Here is a 20,690-nt window from a genome sequence, read left to right as displayed (position 1 = left end):
TAAGTGCCAGTACGCCTTGTTCACTTTGGTGGAGGGCAGTGCAAAACAATGCTCGCTCAGGGTCTTCGAGGCACGGGGTATGATCCCACGCCATTTATAACTCCGGCGAGAGCATATTCAAGTGAGCCTGATTACTCACTTCAATATGCAAATTTAGCAATGCTTCGCAAGATCTTGTTAGATCCTGCAAAACATAACAAGCTGGGTAATCTCACGAGAGGCCTCTCATGAGATTTGCTGGCTGCATCACATCCCAAGTCGGGCACTGTGCGTCTGTTAGATCACACTCAGGTTCTATATTCCCAATATTTAGCTGAAGGCAATTTTTGCTTATCTAATACGGGATGTCAGACAAACAACATAACATAGCAAAGGTAATGGGATTGTTGAGAGAGATGGTGACAAGCTATCAGCATACATGTGGAAGCTAACATTGTGTGTTCGGTTACTGTCACATAGGGACAGCGCTGTTATGTTCTGTATTGTGGCCATGGTAAAGATCGGCACAGAACATCTAGTTATTTGACTAGTAAGATAGTTTATTAACAAAATGAATACGTGGAATGATAACTAACAAACTATACTACAAACGGTTACAAATAAGTGAATTATCCTGGATCTACTTCTAATGTGACTGTCCTCTAGTACGACCTACTACCAATTGCCTGATCTCTGGAGTCACTTGGTGGATCTCTGTCCCCACCTGCTGGTCAGAGGTCATATATCTAACTATGTACATTACTATGCATATACATATCACCTCAAGTGCGTAGACATGAAATATGAGGAGGCCATGGATAGATCCTTGGGGGCCTCCAGAGTTTATGGTTTAGGAGTGAAAGAGTAGCCATTGCCAGTCATTCTCTGGTTGCGAGTGGATGTATAGGAATGGAGCCAGGCAAAAGAAGTCCCATCCAGCAGGACAATGGATGAGAGGGATGGGGTCAATTCTGTCAAAGGCTGCAGAGAGGTTGAGAAGAATGAAGAGAGATAGTTTACCTTTGTCACAATTATATAGGATGCCATGTGTAACTTTGTTAAGAACCATGTCAGTGTTGTGATAGGAAGTCTGATTAGAGTAGTTCACAAATGGAGTGGTAAGAAAGTTAGGCATAGTGTGAAAAGCAGCAATGTGTTCAAGAATTTTGGCCAGTGCAGGAAGGTGTAATAATTCCAGGGGGCACGGAGGGAAAGGCCAAACAGGTTTGTTTCAAACTGAAAATAAATCCACTACCGCGGCACACAGAAAAACAGCCCGGAACCATCAGGAACTGCCGGTACTGTCTGGGACCTACATTTAAAGGACCCGCTACCATGCCCCAGCTAGGCAGGTCTCTGCCAGCTCACCGCTAGAACCTTGTATTCTACGAAGCCCATGGGGCGATCAGTCAGCGATCCCTGTCGTTCATGTGAGGGTATCATAGAAGGTTGGAGATGGGCGATAGTTTGAAAGGACAGTGCAGTCTGATGTATTTCCATTCATTCTACTATTTTGCAGTTGATATTTTACAGCCTGAAGAGGCATCTTTCTGTTTTGGACTGAAATAATACACTGTGTTTCCTAGCTTCTGACAGGTTACTAACAACTATCATTGAGCTGCGGGTGTGCTCCAGTCCTACAGTTTTCAAGTTGAATTATTTGCTTAGATAGGCCCTTAATTTCCACTTTTTGCAGTTAACATTTCTGGTTTCAGCCGATCTTCTGCCAGAGTTACAGTGAGAGACAGCTAGAACGCCGATGGAATTTCAGGTCCACAGTGATTTTCTTCCAAAGTTAACGACCATTCTTGCAAAGATTTGTGTCGAAACAATGAGGTAATTTTAACCCCGAAATCTGGGCATGATTCTCTGGCCTTGTTGCGCTTTCGCTTGAGTGAAACGAGGCCAGTGAGTAGCGGGAGAGGCTGAAAATGGGAACCGTGCCAGGCGCCAAACAGCTTGTGATGAAACCACTCTGCTCCCACAGGCTAAATCAGGATCTCGCCATAGCGTGGCGAGAAACCAATTATCACCACTTAAGCCATATATCCATACAACTAACGAGAACCATCCCATATCCAATGGCCTCCTGTCATTCAGCAGCCTCCCAGCAAGTGGTCATGCTGGCACCGATTAGTACTCCCTTTGAAAACGTGAACCAGGCAGAAGGGCTGCTGTGGGGAGCCGAGGAGGTGAGTAGCCATCTTTGCTAACAGGCAAAGGTATGTTGGGCTTGCCATCCATGTGCTTGGCGGGGGACCTTCCGCAGGGGTAGGCACTTTGTGAGTTTAGGGGGGTGGTGCTGGGGGGGCAACCGGGGGGGGGGAAACCGCAGATGGTACCACCATGTCAATCCATGGATCGTGTGCACCCGTTCGACGGCAACCCTGTCCCAGCGACCATCCATAACCCCCAGCGACTGCCATGGCCTCTGGCCGTGCGGCTGAGGGCTGTTGATAAAAGGGAATCGGCAATTGTGGTTATGTGAGCACTCCACACAACCCAAGTGGATTCCCGTGGGTAGGTGGGCCATGTAGCATATGGGAATAACATTGCCTAGCACCCAATCACACCTTGATATCTGGACACTGTGCTTGAACACTGCGGGAGGTAACACCACACACGCAGCAGCCAACATCCGAACACCCAGGGTGTGGGTGTTCAACAGCCAGAGGATGGGTGAGTGCCATGGGGAAGGAGGGATGCTCGGATAGGTGAGCCAAGGGTTCGGAGGTCGGCCTCTATTGCGGAAGAAAGTGACAGAGGAATCTACTAGTTGTGCACAAGAGTGTTTATTCTTTGTAACAATTCCCCACTCTCCAGATGGTGCTGCCCCTCCCCCCCCCCACCAGCCCCCCCCTCACCGCCAATGTACACCCCGGCCCCCCTTCCCCAGTGCCCTCAGTGATCCTTGATGTGCTTTGCTTTATTAGCTCTACCACTATGTCTAAGTGTGTCTCCAGGATGCACATCAGAGGTGGAGGCAGCCAGCTGCTGATCTCATCCCGTGGCGTTCGATGCCCCTGGCGGACGTCCTCAGGGGGTTCTGGGGCCAGAGGGCTCTGGCTCACTTGTCGGTGGCATATTCACAGCCGTGCCACCCTGATCTGTGTGCCGACCTCGAGACACAACCTCATCAGGGGGGTGGAACTGGTGGCCACCATCGCCACGCCATGTGAAGAGTCCGGGTTGGCACCCGCTTGGTGTCCATCAGGCCCTGGGGTTCACCTTGGGACGGGGGGCAACTGGTTTGAGCCCCGGCTAACTCTGCATCATCTGGCTCAGCCAGCCCTGGTGGTTCCCCATGGTCCGCACCATTGTGTCAACACCCTCGGCGATGCTCCTCGGTGACTGGGACTTGCTCTGCAGTGCCTCAGTAATCAATGCCCACCTGCAACTGGGACAAGCTCTACAGCGCCTCAGCCATTCACATCTGAGAGCTGGACATGTCCGCAGAACCTCATCAAGGTCAGCCAGGTACTGGGTCACATCCCCTAGACAAGTCGGAATTCTGCCGAGACCCTCAGCCATGGCCGTCACCGACTGCGCGATGCCTTAGACACCTCCACTAATGGTGCCGATGTTGTGTAGCAGGCTCTCCACTGTGATCGCTACCCTAGCCCCGGTGCCAGCAACATCACCTGTGCCCTTAACCTCTGGGACTCCTCCAAGCGGCTATGGACCTGCTGGAGTGTCGCTGACATCTACCTCTGAATGTCCCGGCCACACCCTAACATCTCCATCTGCTCCGGGATGACCTCTTCCACACGCTCAGCATCAGGCTGGAACCCAACCTAGTCCTGGGATCCAGCAGACCTCCGACTGCTGTCTGCCCTGGGGGTTCCTGCGTCCACCTGATGTCATCAGCAGTAGGGTGGTGCTCACCACATTGTGCCCCGGAACCCTGGTGCTCAAAGCTACTGCCACCTCATCCCAGGCCGCACTGGCTGCCCTATGACTGACCCTCTGGGACCCTCAGGAAAACAGGACATCCCTCCCTGCCTACACTGCATCGAGGAGCATCCTGAGATCTGCATCCAGAAATTGGCTAGCTGAAAGAAGACAGAGGGTGGTGGTTGATGGGAAATGTTCAGAATGGAGTTCTGTCACAAGTGGAGTACCACAAGGATCTGTTCTGGGGCCGTTGCTGTTTGTCATTTTTATCAATGACCTAGAGGAAGGCGCAGAAGGGTGGGTGAGTAAATTTGCAGACGATACTAAAGTCGGTGGTGTTGTCGATAGTGTGGAAGGAAGTAGCAGGTTACAGAGGGATATAGATAAGCTGCAGTGCTGGGCTGAGAGGTGGCAAATGGAGTTTAATGTAGAGAAGTGTGAGGTGATTCACTTTGGAAGGAAAAACAGGAATGTGGAATATTTGGCTAATGGAAAAGTTCTTGAAAGTGTGGATGAGCAGAGGGATCTAGGTGTCCATGTACATAGATCCCTGAAAGTTGCCACCCAGGTTGATAGGGTGGTGAAGAAGGCCTATGGAGTGTTGGCCTTTATTGGTAGAGGGTTTGAGTTCCGGAGTCAGGAGGTCATGTTGCAGCTGTACAGAACTCTGGTACGGCCGCATTTGGAGTATTGCGTCCAGTTCTGGTCACCGCATTATAGGAAGGACGTGGAGGCTTTGGAACGGGTGCAGAGGAGATTTACCAGGATGTTGCCTGGTATGGAGGGAAAATCTTATGAGGAAAGGCTGATGGACTTGAGGTTGTTTTCGTTAGAGAGAAGAAGGTTAAGAGGAGACTTAATAGAGGCATACAAAATGATCAGAGGGTTAGATAGGGTGGACAGTGAGAGCCTTCTCCCGCGGATGGAAATGGCTAGCACGAGGGGACATAGCCTTAAACTGAGGGGTAATAGATATAGGACAGAGGTCAGGGGTAGGTTCTTTACGCAAAGAGTAGTGAGGCCGTGGAATGCCCTACCTGCTACAGTAGTGAACTCGCCAACATTGAGGGCATTTAAAAGTTTATTGGATAAACATATGGATGATAATGGTATAATGTAGGTTAGATGGCTTTTGTTTCGGTGCAACATCGTGGGCCGAAGGGCCTGTACTGCGCTGTATTGTTCTATGTTCTATGTTCTATCCCCGACTGTTGGGCCGGTCTCCTGGGCACCATTGTTGTGAGCTGGCCGGGGTTGCTGAGCAAGTACTGCTTAAGTGCTGTTCGACCTTGTGAGCTGGGGGCTGGTGAGCGCACTGCCAGCAAATTGACTGCCGATGATTCATTTGTGGCAAAAAGCCCGTGGGGCCTCGCTAAGTGGACCAATTGACATTGAATAGCATTGCCGGCTTCACTGGGCTGTGAACCGGGAAGCTCGCGGCAGTTCTCACTCGCTACCACACCTAGAAATCTTTCCGAGATTCGCTCCTTATTGTCGTTGGGGTCATGTTAAATGACAAAAAAAATTAAAATTATGAGCTCAGCTCCAACCCCATCACTTCCGTGTTTAATAGAGACGGACAGAGAAGAAGGTAGTATTTCACTCCCAGGAAAGGGTTATCTTTTAAAATATTTAAATCTGAGGCTACCAGCCTCATTACGTTTGCGTTACATGTTTCACCGTGGTTGGCCAGATATCCCAGGCCTTCGGAAACCTGGCAACTCCACGGGAGGCAAGAATAGCTTAGGGGAAAAGGCACTTGCCTTTGCAGCACTGCTTGTGGGCCAGTGGGGCCAGGAGTCCTATCCTGGGATCAAACTCCCTGCTCTCCTGAGCCCAACATTCATATTTCCCCACCCCCCAAGTTCCTACGAGCAGCTGGAGGCCTCTTCCCTATGATTATAACCTGCTCCAGAATGCTCCCTGCCCAAGTTTATCAATCATCTGGGGATTCTGCCTTTAAAAAAATGGCCACTTTCACAGCATGGAGGGAAAGCTGGACACCCAGGTTTCCCAACTGAAGCTCCCATCCCCCCCCCCCCCCCCCTCACACACACACACACACACACACATGACTTCCAGCACCCACCCCTTCAAATATCAGGAGCCATGTTTTGTTTTATCATCCAGCAGTCTTCTAATATATCAGTTAAAAAGGTATTTATTTTGAGTGAATAGAAGTAAATTAAATGGGTCTTGTGTCACATACCTTATACACTCATGCCAGTCTTTTGTTTGCATTGCAGTTTTGTTATTTGTTAGTCAGTTTTTATTCACAGTTTATTAATTCCAGTTGCTCTTTCCATGTCTCTCTTCTCTAATCCACTGCTCCAAGTTTAGCCTTTTTAGATTCCCATGTTCTGCTGTCGGCACAGTTTTTCTGGTCAAATTTGAAACTTCCACAGTCACCAGAGCAACTGGAAAGAAGTAAACTGAGCAGTCGAGGATCAAGTTACTGGAGGAGATCAAAGGCCAATTTTGCTCCCTTCTTAAGCATGGGAATATGTTGGATGCACAAGGATTCAAAGTCTGACATTTATACAATAATGAATACCACCACATTTACAGTATAAATTGAACTTTATTTATGAACCAAGTTTGACCATATACATATCTTCTATTATTTTAAAATGTGTCTTATGTAACTTTTAAATGATTGTTTTAACCATATTTTTCAGGATTTCATTGTGACCGTGGTCTTCTCGTTCATGTGGCTCGTGGGATCATCAGCCTGGGCAAAAGGACTCTCTGATGTCAAAGTTGCTACGGATCCCGATGAAGTGCTTTTGCTAATGTCAGCGTGCAAACAGCAGGGCAATAAATGCTTGCCTGTCAGAAACCCTGCAATGTCAGGATTAAACACATCTGTCGTAAGTTGAAAACTAATATTCATGTCCATTTGAAAAGCTGGCTGGCTCTGTGATGCAACATTTTGGAGTGCCAACACCTTACAATGTGGAGAGGTCAGATGTGGGTCCATGCCAGCCGATTTTTGAGGTAACTTCCCAAACTGAGGTGCCACATTGGAGCAGGAAAGACAGAATAAAGAGTAGCTAGGTAAATTTTGCACAACTCTTAGTGATTGTGCAAAGAAAAACACTGCCAAAGTCCTGGGAGTAAGGATCAAGAAATTGCACGTGTGTGTGGGCCAGTGTGGATAGAAGGGAATAACAATAAACTGGGAAGTGAATGGTTGGACGATTTTAAAAGAATAAAAATAAATGGAAGGATGTCAATACAAAACATAAGAAAAAATAAACCACAGTTGAACATTTGCCACTTGAGTGTTCAGTTTATTTAGGGATAGGCCCATGTACAATTTTAGAGATTGTGTTCCCAGCACTTATGCCAGGATTGTGACCAATTGTGTGTTCCAACACTGCCTTTGTACTGGGCGGCATCATCATGTGTATGGAGTCAGTGGGAGGGTATCTCCTTAGCATGGGTTAAGTGGGCACAACATAACATTGAGCACATCTCTGGAACCCATGTGCTCCATGGCCATGGAATTAGGGTGATGGAACAGATGCCCACACCTCAGCATGTTCCCTTGGTCACCTGAGCACTGGGGCTGAAACTGGCCTTCTGTTTTTTCAGGTCCAGGTTCTCCACCAGTGGGACCCATGTTAACCCCGCACTTGGGGTACTCACCATCGTGATATGCAGGGTTCCAATGCAATTGAGGAACATTAATTCCCAACTTTGCATGAGCCATTCGTCACTCTGTTTCCAGTTTGTCAATTGCCTTGCAGGAGATGGATGGAAATTCTGCTGGTTTTCCACTGGCGTTAAAGTGACTCTTTGTTCTTTCTTTCCTTTGATAATGGCACAAGTGAGTTTCTGAAATTACTTAATGCACAGCTGTAGGCAAAGATTCTCAACTAACCAATGTGCACAATAGCACCAATGGATACCCCATAATGTTTGAGCCAATTTGTTATGACCTGCAGTTTCTTTTCAAGTATTTATAGAAGCTGGATGTCTGAATACACTCAAATCCCAGGTGTTATTGAGAGGAAAATAGGTGGTGAATCATTATATCAGAGCTCCACAACCTTTGCGCTGTGCTAGCTCTTCCTGGGACTGCGCCTGTAATAGATCTTTGGATCTAGGAGTCTTCTAGCTGCTGTTCTGCAAGAACAGTCACACCAGCCACAGGGCCTCAAGGCCAGCAGCCAGCCCTGTGACAATAGGTCCGAGATGACTGTGCCTGCACCTGTGTTCTAACTCCTGCTTCACGTTTCAGGACAGGGAACAAATTTGTATCAGGGATGTGCCTTTACAAATAATCCAACCCATGAACTTCAGTCGCTATGAGACCTGAACGATGCAATACTGTGTGGGCTTACTATGTTGTTTAATACCCAGAGAAAGGAGGGGATGAAAAAAACCAAAGCATGATGTCTTACTAATTTAATCTGGTCAAATACCCATTTTCTTGAGAGGAAAGTGCTTGTCTGGTTACAGCAGCTAATCTTGAATGCAGTTTCAAGAAACCATTTAGAAGTCCAGATAATATCACAAAATAGTGCGGCTACAGAAATGGTGAAACACAATTGTTGATTTAGTAAGCTCAAATTTTTACACCATTATATGTGCCGGATGTCTAACAGAGTAATATAGGAGATGAAATTGGTTGTTACATTAATTAACGCAGCTTAGATTTACGCAGAGGCTATTGAGATAGCAAAGTTCTAAACAGATCAGAATATTAAATAAACGTGACATGTGCAGTACACGCTTGCTACATTTGAGTACCTTTGATATTAATGTTAATTTGAAACACTGTAGTGTAGGTGGATTGGTTTAAAGGATAATGGAAGAACCCAACACTGCAGCTGCATTATCTTCATTTCAAATTCAACTTCAGATTGTTCTCAAAGTATGTGGATGCAAATCACTGGGAAAATTGCTTTTTTTAAAATATTTTTATTCTCCTCCTTTTTCACATTCTCCCAAATTTACACCCACCAACAATAAACAATAATCAGTAACAAATATGTCAATCCCCATATCAATAACAACGATCCCATCCTCCCACCAAACCCCAAACATTAGCCCGCATGTTCACACAAACAAATGACAAAAAGGGATTAGGGATCACCCATAGTCGCCATTAACACACACAGCCCCCCTCCCCCCAACCCTCCCACCCACATGCCACAACTAATGTTCGATGTAGAACCCCTCCGTCCTTCCCCTCAGTTCAAACTTAACCTTCTCAAGAGTCAAGAATTCCAACAGGTCCCCCCGCCACGCCAGGGCACAGGGTGGAGAGGTTGCTCTCCAACCTATCAGGATCCGCCTTTGGGCGATCAACGAGGCGAAGACTACAACATCTGCCTCCGCACCCGTTTCCAACCCTGGCTGGTCCGACACCCCGAGTATGGCCTCCTGGGGGCCCGGGTCTAGTTTCACGTGCACCACTTTAGAAATTATCCTAAAAACCTCCTTCCAGTAATCCTCTAGCTTTGGACAGGACCAAAACATATGAACGTGATTAGCGGGGACCCCCCCCCCCGCAACGTTCACACACATCTTCTACTCCTTCAAAGAATCGGCTCATCCTCGCCCTCGTGAGGTGTGCTCTGTATACCACCTTCAGCTGTATCAGCCCCAACCTCGCGCACGAGGTGGAGGCATTCACTCTCCGGAGCACCTCACACCAGAACCCCTCCTCCATATCCTCTCCTAACTCTTCCTCCCACTTGCTTTGATCCCTTCCAGTGGTGCTTTCTCCTCTTCCAAAATAGCCCCGTAAACCGCCGATACTACCCCCTTCTCCAGTCCCCCTGTCGTCAGCACCTCCTCCAACAATGTGGGGGCCGGCTCCTCCGGGAAGCTCTGTATCTCCTTTCTGACAAAATCTCAAACCTGCATGTATCTAAACATTTCCCCCTGCTCCAGCCCATACTTTGCTTCCAGCTCCTTCAATCCTGCAAACCGACCCGTAAGAAACAAACCCTTCAGTGTCTTAATCCCCTTCTCCTCCCATTTCCGAAAATTTCCATCCCACCTCCCTGGCTCAAATCTGTGGGTCCCCCGAATCGGCATTTTCCTTGACCCTGCCCCCAACCCAAAGTGTTGGCGAAACTGCCTCCAAATTCTCAATTAAGCTATTATTACCGGACTCCCTGAGTATTTCCCCGGGGCTATCGGGAGCGGCGCTGTTGCTAATGCTTTCAATCCCGACCCCCTGCACAAACTCCCCTCTATTCTGACCCACTGGGAATCAACCCCTCTGACCCAGCTCCGCACCTTCTCCACATGAATGAAAATGAAATGAAATGAAAATGGTTTATTGTCACAAGTAGGCTTCAAATGAAGTTACTGTGAAAAGCCCCTAGTCACCACATTCCGGCACCTGTTCGGGGAGGCTGTTACGGGAATCGAACCGTGCTGCTGGCCTGCCTTGGTCTGCTTTCAAAGCCAGCGATTTAGCCTGTACTAAACATTCGCCGCCCAGTAGGAATACATCAGGTTCGGAAGACCCAAACCCCCTGCCTGCCTTCCCCTCTGTAGTAGCACCTTTCCAACTCTGGCCACCTTCCCATCCCATATGAACAAAGTAATCCTGCCATCAATCTCTCTGAAAAAAGCCTTTGGCAGGAAAATCGGTAGGCATTGAAAAATAAACAGAAATCACGGCAACACGTTCATTTTAACCGCCTGTACCCGACCCGCCAGTGACAGAGGAAGGCCATCCCACCTTGCCAGATCAGCTTTCACTCTCCCCACCAAACTAGAAATGTTGTACCTGCGGAGATCCCTCCACTCCTGGGCAACCTGCACCCCCAGGTACCTAAAGTGAGTCCCTGCCCTATGGAATGGCAGCACCCCCCCCCCACCCCTGCCCCCACCCCCGGCCGAGACACCACAAAATACTCACTCTTGTCTAGATTTTGTTTGTACCCCGAGAAAGACCCAAACACTCGAAGCAGCTCCAATACTCCCCCTGTCGGCACACTCAGTTCCGACACGTATAACAGCAAGTCATCGGCATACAAGGACACCCTATGTTCTATCCGGCCCCGCACTATCCCTTTCCATACCCCCGAACCTCTTAATGCGATGGCCAACTGCTCAAACGCGAGGGAAATTTGCTTTTTAAATGTTGTCAAAGACAGATAGGCCCTTGATGACCGGCGCAGACACAATGGGACAAAGGGCCTCTTTTTGTGTTGTAAAACTCTATGGGTGCAATTCTCCAGACTCATTGTCTCTCACTCAAGTGAAACAAGGCCAGTGAATAGCGGGAGAGGCCAAAAGCGAGATCTGCGCCTGGCGCCAAACAGTTTGTGCTTTCCCCGAGGCGGAATCAGGGTCTCGCCATAGCGTGGTGAGAGACCAATTATCACCACTCAAGCCCCATTTCCATACAATTAACGAGAATGACCCCATATACAATGGCCTCCCGTCATTCAGCGCCCCCCCGCCCCCCTCCCCCCAGCAAGTGGTCACACTGGCACCAATCAGTATTCCTTTTGAAAAACGTGAACCTGGTGGAAGGGCTTATGTGGAGAACCGAGGAGGTGAGCAGCAATCTTTGCTCACAAGCAAAGAGCCCGGGGCTGCGGGGTTTGCCACCACAGTGCTCGCCGAGGGTGGGGGACCCTTGGCTGGAGGTGGAGGACCCTCCACAGAGGTGAGCTGCCATGGGGCTGGAAGGGTGGGGAGGCGCTGGAAGGGGCAACCGGGGGGGCAACCACTCGCGACATCACCGTGCCAACCCTAGATTATGTTTAGCCGTTCCTGGGGCATCCTCGGAGGGGGGGGGGGGTGGGGGGGTCGGGGGGGGTGACATTGATGTGTACTCACTCGTGCTGCCCGGTGTAGGTCGTTGACCTTTTTCCGGCACTGGAGGCTAGTCCTCCTGGTCACATTCCCCAGCTGACGGCTGCCGCCACCTCGTCCCAGGCACATCAGCTGCCGTATGGCTAACCCTTCTGGACCCTCGGGTAAACAGGACCTCCTTCCTGGCCTCCACTACATTCAGCAGCCTCCCTACATCCTTGAATCATGGTGCTGGTCTCCCCGCAGTCCCTGCGAAACAGCTGCTGATCCGCCATTTGGCGATGAGGCCTTGTTAAGTGGACCAATTAAGGTTGAATTGCGTTGCTGGTCTCGCTGGGCCGAGTGTCGTTAAGCTCATGGCAATTCCCACTCGCTATCATACTTAGAAATTTTTCCGGATAATCACGCCCTATGACTTTAATGGGATATTCTGCAGTCAAAAACTGATGGAGTTCAGCGCATGTTCAATGGACCTGTAAAGTTCCTTTAATGTGCAAAAGCACAGCAAGCATCCACCATATACTGCATCAATCAAAAACAGTTCTTTCTTAATGCAATTTTCTGTTGTGATCTTTCAGTTTTTCTTGAAAATGAAGGTCAACAGCTTGTGTTGATAGGTGATTTAAAGTGGCAGCCTGGAAAATGGAGAAAGATGCAGAAATATAAACAACAAATATAAACAGGGGCATAGATTTGAGGTAAGGGGCAGGAGGTTTAGAGGGGATGTGAAGAAAAGCTTTTTTATCCAGAGGGTGATGGGAGTTTGGAACTCGCTGCCTGAAAGAATGGTGGAGGCAGGGACCCTCATAACACTTAGTAAGTATTTAGATATGCACATGCGATCCCAAGCACACAAAGCTATGTGCCAAGTGCTGGAAAATGGGATTAGAATACGTAGGTGGTTGTTTTTGATGGCGCAGACACAGTGGGCCGAAGGGCCTTTCCTTTGCTGTATGACGCTATGACTCTGTGACTCTAAAAGAAAGAAAAAACACAACTGAGTGAAAAACTGATGAATATATAGTCAAGAGGGATGAAAAGGGAGAAGCACAGATGAAGATGTTGTGTTGGGTGTTCCGATGCACAAATGATCCAAACGGCTGTAGATGTTACAACTGTTTTATTGTCTTAACAACGACAACTACTAACTGCTGGCTTGGGTACGTGCTTCACCAGCTAACCTGTGGACCCAGCCCTATCACTATCTTAGTGAGGCACTCAGCACATGGTCTATGTCTGAGTGGCATGCTGTGAGCTCTGTGCTCTGAGCTGTCTCCTGGTAGAATGAGCAGGAACTGTGGTGTTCCCTGTTTTATAGTGCGTGTGCTCTCACTGGTGATTGGCTGCGATGTTATGCGTGTGCTGGTTGGTCCAACTACCTGTCCATCAGTGTGTGTGTGATTGCACCATGATATGCTGATGTGGATATCATGACATCCCCCCCTTTCACAAGGATATGTGCCTACATGCCAATAAATAGAAATGTGTACTGAGTGCATCTGAGTATGTGTGTGCAACATTTACAACATGTACATGAGGCTAAACTATATACAGAGGAAGGTGTCAGGTGCAACAGAGCAACGAGGTTGTACCAATAACAAAACAAATGCAATCAGCAAACGACGAGAGAGAACTTCTGGAACAACGAACGACAAGAAAAGAAACTCGTTAACAGTACTGTAAAACAATTCAGTGAGTCCAATGTGCTAACAGGCTCATAAGTCAAGTCTCTCAGGTGGGCGACAAATTCGGGTTGACCGTTAAGGTGGCACACCACTCATCGCCCGGATCAATGCTGTGCAGTGGCAGCGGCTGGTGGTTCCGACTTGGGGACATCCGGTTCTTGTGGATTACCGCAACGCGGAAGGGCTCCCTGTCTTCGGTATCGCTGGTCTGCATACTATCAGGATATGACTCAGTGTAGGGGGACTGAATCGCCTGCACGTCCCTGCGAGGCTGGCGGAATTATTGGGAGTTGGCAGGTTGAGCTGCTCGACAGCAGGCAACGTAGTGGCCCATCCTGCCACAGCGGAGACATTGTCACGCTTTGGCCGGACATTGCTGCTTTAAGTAGGCGGAGCCATAGTTGACGCACGTCGTGACGTCACCCCTACATGGCCTTCACCCCCCCTCCTACACCCTCTCCTCCCATCGCCGACCTACAGGGATGAAGCTCCAGAAGAGATGCTCCCGGAGTCCACACCCGTGCCCGCCTCGACGAGTTCAACACTCGTGCCCGCACCGTCGAGTTCAACACCCGTGCCCGCAGCGAAACCAGAGCTCAGGCGATCACAGCGCACGATCAGGGCGCCGGACAGACTCAACCTGTGAGCCGCTTCACCCCCACTGGGCTTCAATTTTTAACAGGGGGTGAATGTGGTGAATGTATTATGGCAGCCATTCACCACTGTATTGCATTGTACTATGTTGTTGCCCTTGTGGGCTCCACCTATGGACCATTGTATTGTATTACACCGCATTGTACCATGTTGGTGCCCTTGGGAGCTCTGCCCCTGGCTCCGCCCCCTTGGGGGAGGTTTCTAGAGCTGCTGCCCTGCAGGCGGCTCTCAGTGCAGAGCAGTCGCAGGCAGGCACAATTCAAGCTGATTATCTTCAACTCTCTGTCTCGTGTGAATTGATGGTCGCATCAATTAGGACTGGCGGCCAAAATCTTGGTCAAAGTTGGGTTTTAAGGCCCATCTTAAGGACAGAGAGAGAGGGATTGTCAGGTTGTCGGGTAAGGAAGCCATGGAAGACGTTGAGAACTTTAAAATTGAGGCATTGCCAGATGAGGAGCCATTGTCAGTCAGTGAACAGTGACCAGAATTCCCCGGACTTTGGGATTCACTTTTCCAGCTGACTGCGCACTCCCACCAGCAGGTTTTGCGACCACGTCGGGTGGCTTCAATAAGAAATCCCATTAAAAAGAGGCGGGAGGATAGAATCCCGCTGCCGGCGAACGGCGCACCACCAGGAAACACGCAGCCGGGGAACCAGAGAATCCAGCCCAGTGCTGATGGGTGAACGGGACTTTGTGTGAGTTAGGATCCAGACAGCAGAGATTTGGATGCATGCAGGCTTATGGACCATGCAAATTTAGGCCAACCAGGAGAGCATTGAAATAGACATGTCTGGAGGTAACAAATGTGTGCTGAGGATTTCAGCAACAGATGAACTTACGCAGTGGCAGAAATGGATGATGTTAGGAAGGGTGAAGTAGGCAGTTGCTAATCCAGTGTATTTGGGATTAGAATCTAATTTCAGGGTCAAATAGGATGCCAAGGAATTGAATGCTTTGATCCAAACTCCGAAAGTGGCCACAGAGCAGCATGGATTTGGTGGCTAGAGAACAGTTTGTGGCTGGAATGGAAGTTAATGGTTTTGGCTTTCTCGATATTTAGTTGGAGTAAATTTTTGTTAGTCCAGTGTGGATGTCAGACATAAATACCAATTAACCCTAATTAATATACATCAGTTAAGTTCCTGTCTGAGTCAACTGGCTCCTCACGTGCCATCAAAAAACCTTTGGGTTAAATCTATTGTCGGGTTGGGGGGGATTGGAGCAGTATATAGTCCCACGTAATTTGAATCTCTGTTTGACTAGGTGCCTGATTGTGATTGGTGATTTGTTTAACAATCAGAATTCACGCTACTGAACATGATCTCTTGCACATCACCGATAATTTTAACAATACATGCACATGTACACATGCATATATCGTGTGCATTTCAGGACATGCACACGTCCCAAAAGACGTGCTGTGAGGTAAATTGGACATTCTGAATTCTCCCTCTGTGTACCCGAACAGGCGCCGGAATGTGGCGACTACGGGCTTTTCACTTCATTGCAGTGTTAATGTAAGCCTGCTTGTGACAATAAAGATAATTATAAAAGATTATTATTATACATGTTGTTCCTTCGAGATTATGGGCGTGATTCAGTGACACTGTTGCACCCGGCGCGGGTCCAGGCGCAACGAGTGAATCACGCGCAAGCCCCAAATTAATGTGTGTGGATCCGGGTGAAAGACATGAGTCACTCCACCCGGCGCGAGCTGGATCTCAATATTTAAGTTCGCCTTACGGCTCATTTAATTATTTTTAATAATAAATTTAGAGTACCCAATTCATTTTTTCCAATTAAGGGGCAATTTAGCGTGGCCAATACACTATGACACTCCCCCTGGTACCTGGGCACCTTGGCATTGCCAGCCTGGTAGGTGCCAGGTTGGCATTAGCATATGTCAGGCCCAGGGGCCTTGCCAGGTGGAGGGAGGAGTAAATGTGGGTTCCTGGGGTCCTCCCCAAGGTTTTGGGGATGAGGAGGGGTTAAAATAGTGGGGGCGGGCCTGAAAGTGGGGAGGGGTGATTAGGGCAGCCTTTAGGTCACCAGCAGGAAACCCGTCTAAGTGCCGCCTCGGTAAAGAGAATCGACCTGAGGCCAAAAAACGCGGTAGGTGCCTTTGGATAGCTGGGTGTTTCTTGGTGCTGCAGCCACTGAGCCACACCCCTCTAAAGCCCCGTTCAGCTGACTTTAACATGAGTCCATTGAATTGCACCCTATATACACATGTCACAGCATTTATGGGAAGTTTCAATGTACTAATTTTTTGTTCTAATGTTTTCTTTTATTAACATACACAGAATGTAACACTGTACCATATGGCAGGAATGCACCACTCGGGGTACTCAGCTTCTAGGAATGTAAGACCAGGCTTGTAGATTTCATGAAGTATGATTCTTTTACACTGAAATAAAGATCATCAATAATAAAATAATATCTGAACTTTGGCCCTGTTGAAAGCATATTTTCCAATAATTCCGATATCTTCAACAGTTACACACCAGAAATCAACTTTAATCAAATTACCCCTTGAGTTCTTGATTGAATAGCACGACAACTGGAATTTGGTGTCAGGATGTGGTAGAAATGAAAATGATTAATTATATGTTAATTCAATTCGTAAAGATAACTATGCTGAGAGCTGCAAATTGTATGTCATTTCTCCTTGCTAAATAGTATGATAAATGGTTTTAAAGGTCACATAACACCTACAGTATGTTCAGAGTGATTTTCTAAAGACATTACTGTTTTCCTGCCGTCCTGCATTTTTTTGGCTGTCTCACAAGGTCTGATTTTGTTGATGGCATAATAATAGCAATTACAGGTGGTGGAGCTACTCACACGCACTTGGGATCATGAATGTGCGCAGTGAACAAAAACTAGTTCTATTTTCCCAAGTAATTATCTACACTTTATGGACTTTTATCTCTGAAACTATATTTTAGAACTTGAGCTTGAGAGAAGATTTGATGTTAAAAACATTTTAATAGGTAGTTTTAATATATTCAGAAATTGCGTGTGTATTGATGCGCAGTTTTATGTTAGTGCGCCAGTTCAGTCACTCACTGTAACATCCTGTGGTGTTGATTTTTGATTAAAGTCCTTCCATTTCATTCTTACATGAACTAAATTCTCATTTGTGAATTAACTGGCAGTTCGGAGTACCAAACATGATCAAATTTCAAATCCACACCTTCAACTTTGCAACAATGGCATTTTGGGGATTTTACTTGGTGGAGCAGGGTGAAACAGTACTTTTGACACTTGAGAGCAACTCAGGTAATGTGTTGACTGCTTCATCACTTCTTACAATTCCAATGTTGTTAGTGCTACACACACTGTCGCAGCCGATTCCCATCAAGCATCGGCTATTCATATTGGAGCTGCCAGTTCTAAATCTCTCCAACAGCTTTGTTTCAGTTCAGCCTGCCTCAGAACCACAATAATTATCAGCTTAAGACGACAAAATATCTATATGTATATATTCAGAATGAAAATAAAACATTTACGAATTGTACACCTTCTCACTTCCTTAGGTCTTTGGATTCCTTAACTTTATTCTGTGGGCCGGGAATATTTGGTTCGTGTTCAAGGAGACTGGCTGGCACACTTCAGGTCAGCGACACTCTCAAAGCACCATGGAAAAGCAGCCAGCACCAAGTGGCTTCAAACAGCCCTCCAACCAGCGGGCAGCTGATCAAGAAAGCTTTGGTCAAACAGCTGGATACAACCAACAAAGCTATGGACAGCAGCCAGGCTATGGGCAACAAGCTTCCTATGGCCAGATTGGAGGATACAGTCAGGGTGGTTTTGGCCAGAATCCTCCAACTTCTTTCACCAATCAAATGTAACGTGTTCTAGGTCTGGTATTTGCACATCTTTTAACTGAGATCTCCAAACATTAAGCTTGCAGTTAAAGTCACTAATAAGGCATTGAGTGTTCCTGTGATATTGAAATATCAGTAGAAAATGGCAGTGGTTTCAATCACTTGTTAATAATAATGTCCGGGTGTTCAAATAGTAGCATGGTGACATGAGTATTGATGGTTACCATAAGTAAATATCACTTTATTAAATACCTCCATGGTTAGTGTCTTTTTTATGTCGTATTGAAATGGTAAAACCTGTAATATTGTTGAAATGCACAAAACATGTTTTGCTCGTATGATGCTTGTTCCTCCCACCTGTGGTAGATTCTGTCTGAGCAAATAGTGTTAGAATTGAATTATCTTGTTGGATTTTGGCGAGGAATAAATAAGTGGCCCTTTTGTGACTACTAAATATTGCATTGTGTGTACTTGAAAATGGCTTGTGTACGATGTTGTTACTGCTTATACACTATGGCCTACTTTAGTGTGGTGTTACCGAAGCACGCCAAGATCTCACCCTTATAGTTAGTAAAACAAAAATGTTTTTAATGCTGTAGCTACAGGTATTACAGTAAATGGAATTTATATTTCTATGTTCATTTAAAAAGAACATTTTCTTTACAAAAAACCTTATTTGTTAAATGTAAAAGATATTTTGTTTACTCTTTACATGTGTTATTTATTAGTCGAGGCGTAAATGTAAATTTATTTAGCATGCAAGTGTATTTTTGTAATATACCTTTGAATCTACTATAGCGGTGAAACACTGCAATGGATAATCCTGAAGTACTGAAATGGTCTTTACCATGGAAAATGTTTAACTTTTTATGAACGTAAATACAACCAGCGTCTCCAACTTGCCACAGCTATTTCTCCCTGTTATTCCTTGGTACAGTAAGTTATGTACCTGCCTGCAGTGTAGTCTCACTGTGTCGCCACATTAATGAAATAGTCATTGTAGAAATACTGAATCTGTATCCGTATAAAAAAGTTCATATATTATGTTCGATCTTTTGGCGCAAGATGTAGTTATCAAAGCACAAAGCAACAATGATTCCTTCTTGTCTGTTTAAAGTATTATGATATTGTGGTAATGATTGCAAAGTGAGTGTGTGAATGTGTTCAAAGTAATCTTAAGCATCGTTAATCAAAACCATTAACCAGCCAATGTAATCTGGTTGATAAAATTAGCTGCAGATTTCCAAAATATAAACATAACGATCCCTATGTTAGCATAACAGCATTCAAAGTATTTTTCTTAGACTATCAGCACACAATGGGCCATAATTTGTTGTCAAAATAATGGTGAGGGTAATGATGTTCACTGTTACTTATATACAATTATTATAGCAAATTCAGATGTGGGAGAGATACCCAGTTAAACTCAAATTACAAAGGTTGCTGTCCAAGATGCAATGCTCCATCGTTAACTTCACAAAAGCGGCATTTCAACATCTAGCTCACCATTGAAATGCAGTAAATGTCATGAAGTTGCTGTACTTGTATATTGGGACTTTGTAAAATCGCCACAGAAAGTTAAGCCCATTTCAGCCTAAGTTCCCTTTTCAGATGTGGTAAATATTAATTACTACCAGTAATCCACTCTGACACTGAAAATGATTACAAGTGTGGAGTTTTGTTTGCTTAGGCTTTTACTGTTGCAGATTTTTTAAATGTTCATTTATTTTTGCTTTTCCTTTCAGTTTGTATTTCTCTCTCTCTTAATCTAATCTTTCATTTCCACTCCCTATTTTCCATCCTATAACTGCTTTAACATTAAATGCACCCACTCTAATGTATACTTCCTTCTCAGTCCTCACATTGTGACTTTCACATTCCTTCAATCTGATTGCCTACGGAGACACACAATTGCTTGTCCTGTTCACTCAGGTCTCCCTCCCCTCACTGCACCATCATCACCTCATATTTACAGCAAATTTCCATCCACAAATTGTAAAAACCTAACATGTAAGGGCAAGATTAACTACTGGCAGATGCCATTAAATGTTCTTCTACAGCAAATTATGGTCCGATGTTTTCTGTTTGTTCTTAATTAAATCCAACTATTTTAACGTGACTTTTAGCATCAGAAGAAATTCTTCAGAACCAGGCCAGACTGCCCAGACCGAAGTTGCCTAAAATAAATCAGGATTTTATCTGTTGTTCAATATAACTCTTCAATAATCTTACAAAACAGAAAGCATTTGGCTGAGAGAAGATTTTTTTTGAATGAATATACAGATCAATGCAGAAATTTAAATGTAAGCAAATGTTTCTGTATTCTGCCGATCAAAAGCTCTGCATATATTTTCTAAAGTATTTGCTGAATTGTGTACTTGTCTGAATGTTCTCCAAAGTTCTAATATTAGTGTAAAGCAAATATATCATTGTTTGATGTTCATTGTATCTGCATAGAATTATTTTGGTTGTTAAAAGTACAATGCATTGTGATTTTCACTTCAAATTATCAAATTAAAGTGCAGTACTGCCTTCAGGCTGTGGTTGGTTGTTCATTGTTATCACTGACAACTGTCAAAAATATTTTGCTGAAAAGATAACAACATGTGAATGAGCACATTGCTATTGTGTACAAATTGGCCCACAAATTCAGGAGATTAAGATAGCATAAGTCATGAATCTCCAGAACTTGTTGATTGATTTACATTACACCACTGTTTACTTCGCACAAACAGCATCTTGCCCTTAGTATCTCTCTCCTTTTTAAGAAGCACATTTTTAATTTGCACATTAATTGATCATTAAATTCACTACAGGATGTTAAATCTATTAATTAATGGGATAGATATCCT

General features: G+C 45.9%; 1 protein-coding gene across 2 annotated transcripts in view; it reads left to right on the top strand.

Annotated features, from left to right (window-relative positions):
* synpra (synaptoporin a) overlaps positions 1-20,374 on the top strand; it is a 556,562-nt gene extending 536,188 nt beyond the window's left edge. For both annotated transcript variants that reach the window (XM_072472343.1, XM_072472345.1), the window contains 2 exons: positions 6,552-6,743; positions 17,548-20,374. In XM_072472343.1, the coding sequence (XP_072328444.1) occupies positions 6,552-6,743; positions 17,548-17,862 (507 nt within the window). In that variant the 3' untranslated portion in view covers positions 17,863-20,374. The remainder of the gene's footprint in view (positions 1-6,551; positions 6,744-17,547) is intronic.
* Positions 20,375-20,690: the final 316 nt, after the last annotated feature.

This window comes from Scyliorhinus torazame, chromosome 13 (genome assembly GCF_047496885.1).
Source record: "Scyliorhinus torazame isolate Kashiwa2021f chromosome 13, sScyTor2.1, whole genome shotgun sequence".
Taxonomy (NCBI): domain Eukaryota; kingdom Metazoa; phylum Chordata; class Chondrichthyes; order Carcharhiniformes; family Scyliorhinidae; genus Scyliorhinus; species Scyliorhinus torazame.
Note: the sequence above shows the minus strand (reverse complement) of the source record. Positions and strands in the feature narration are given on the sequence as shown.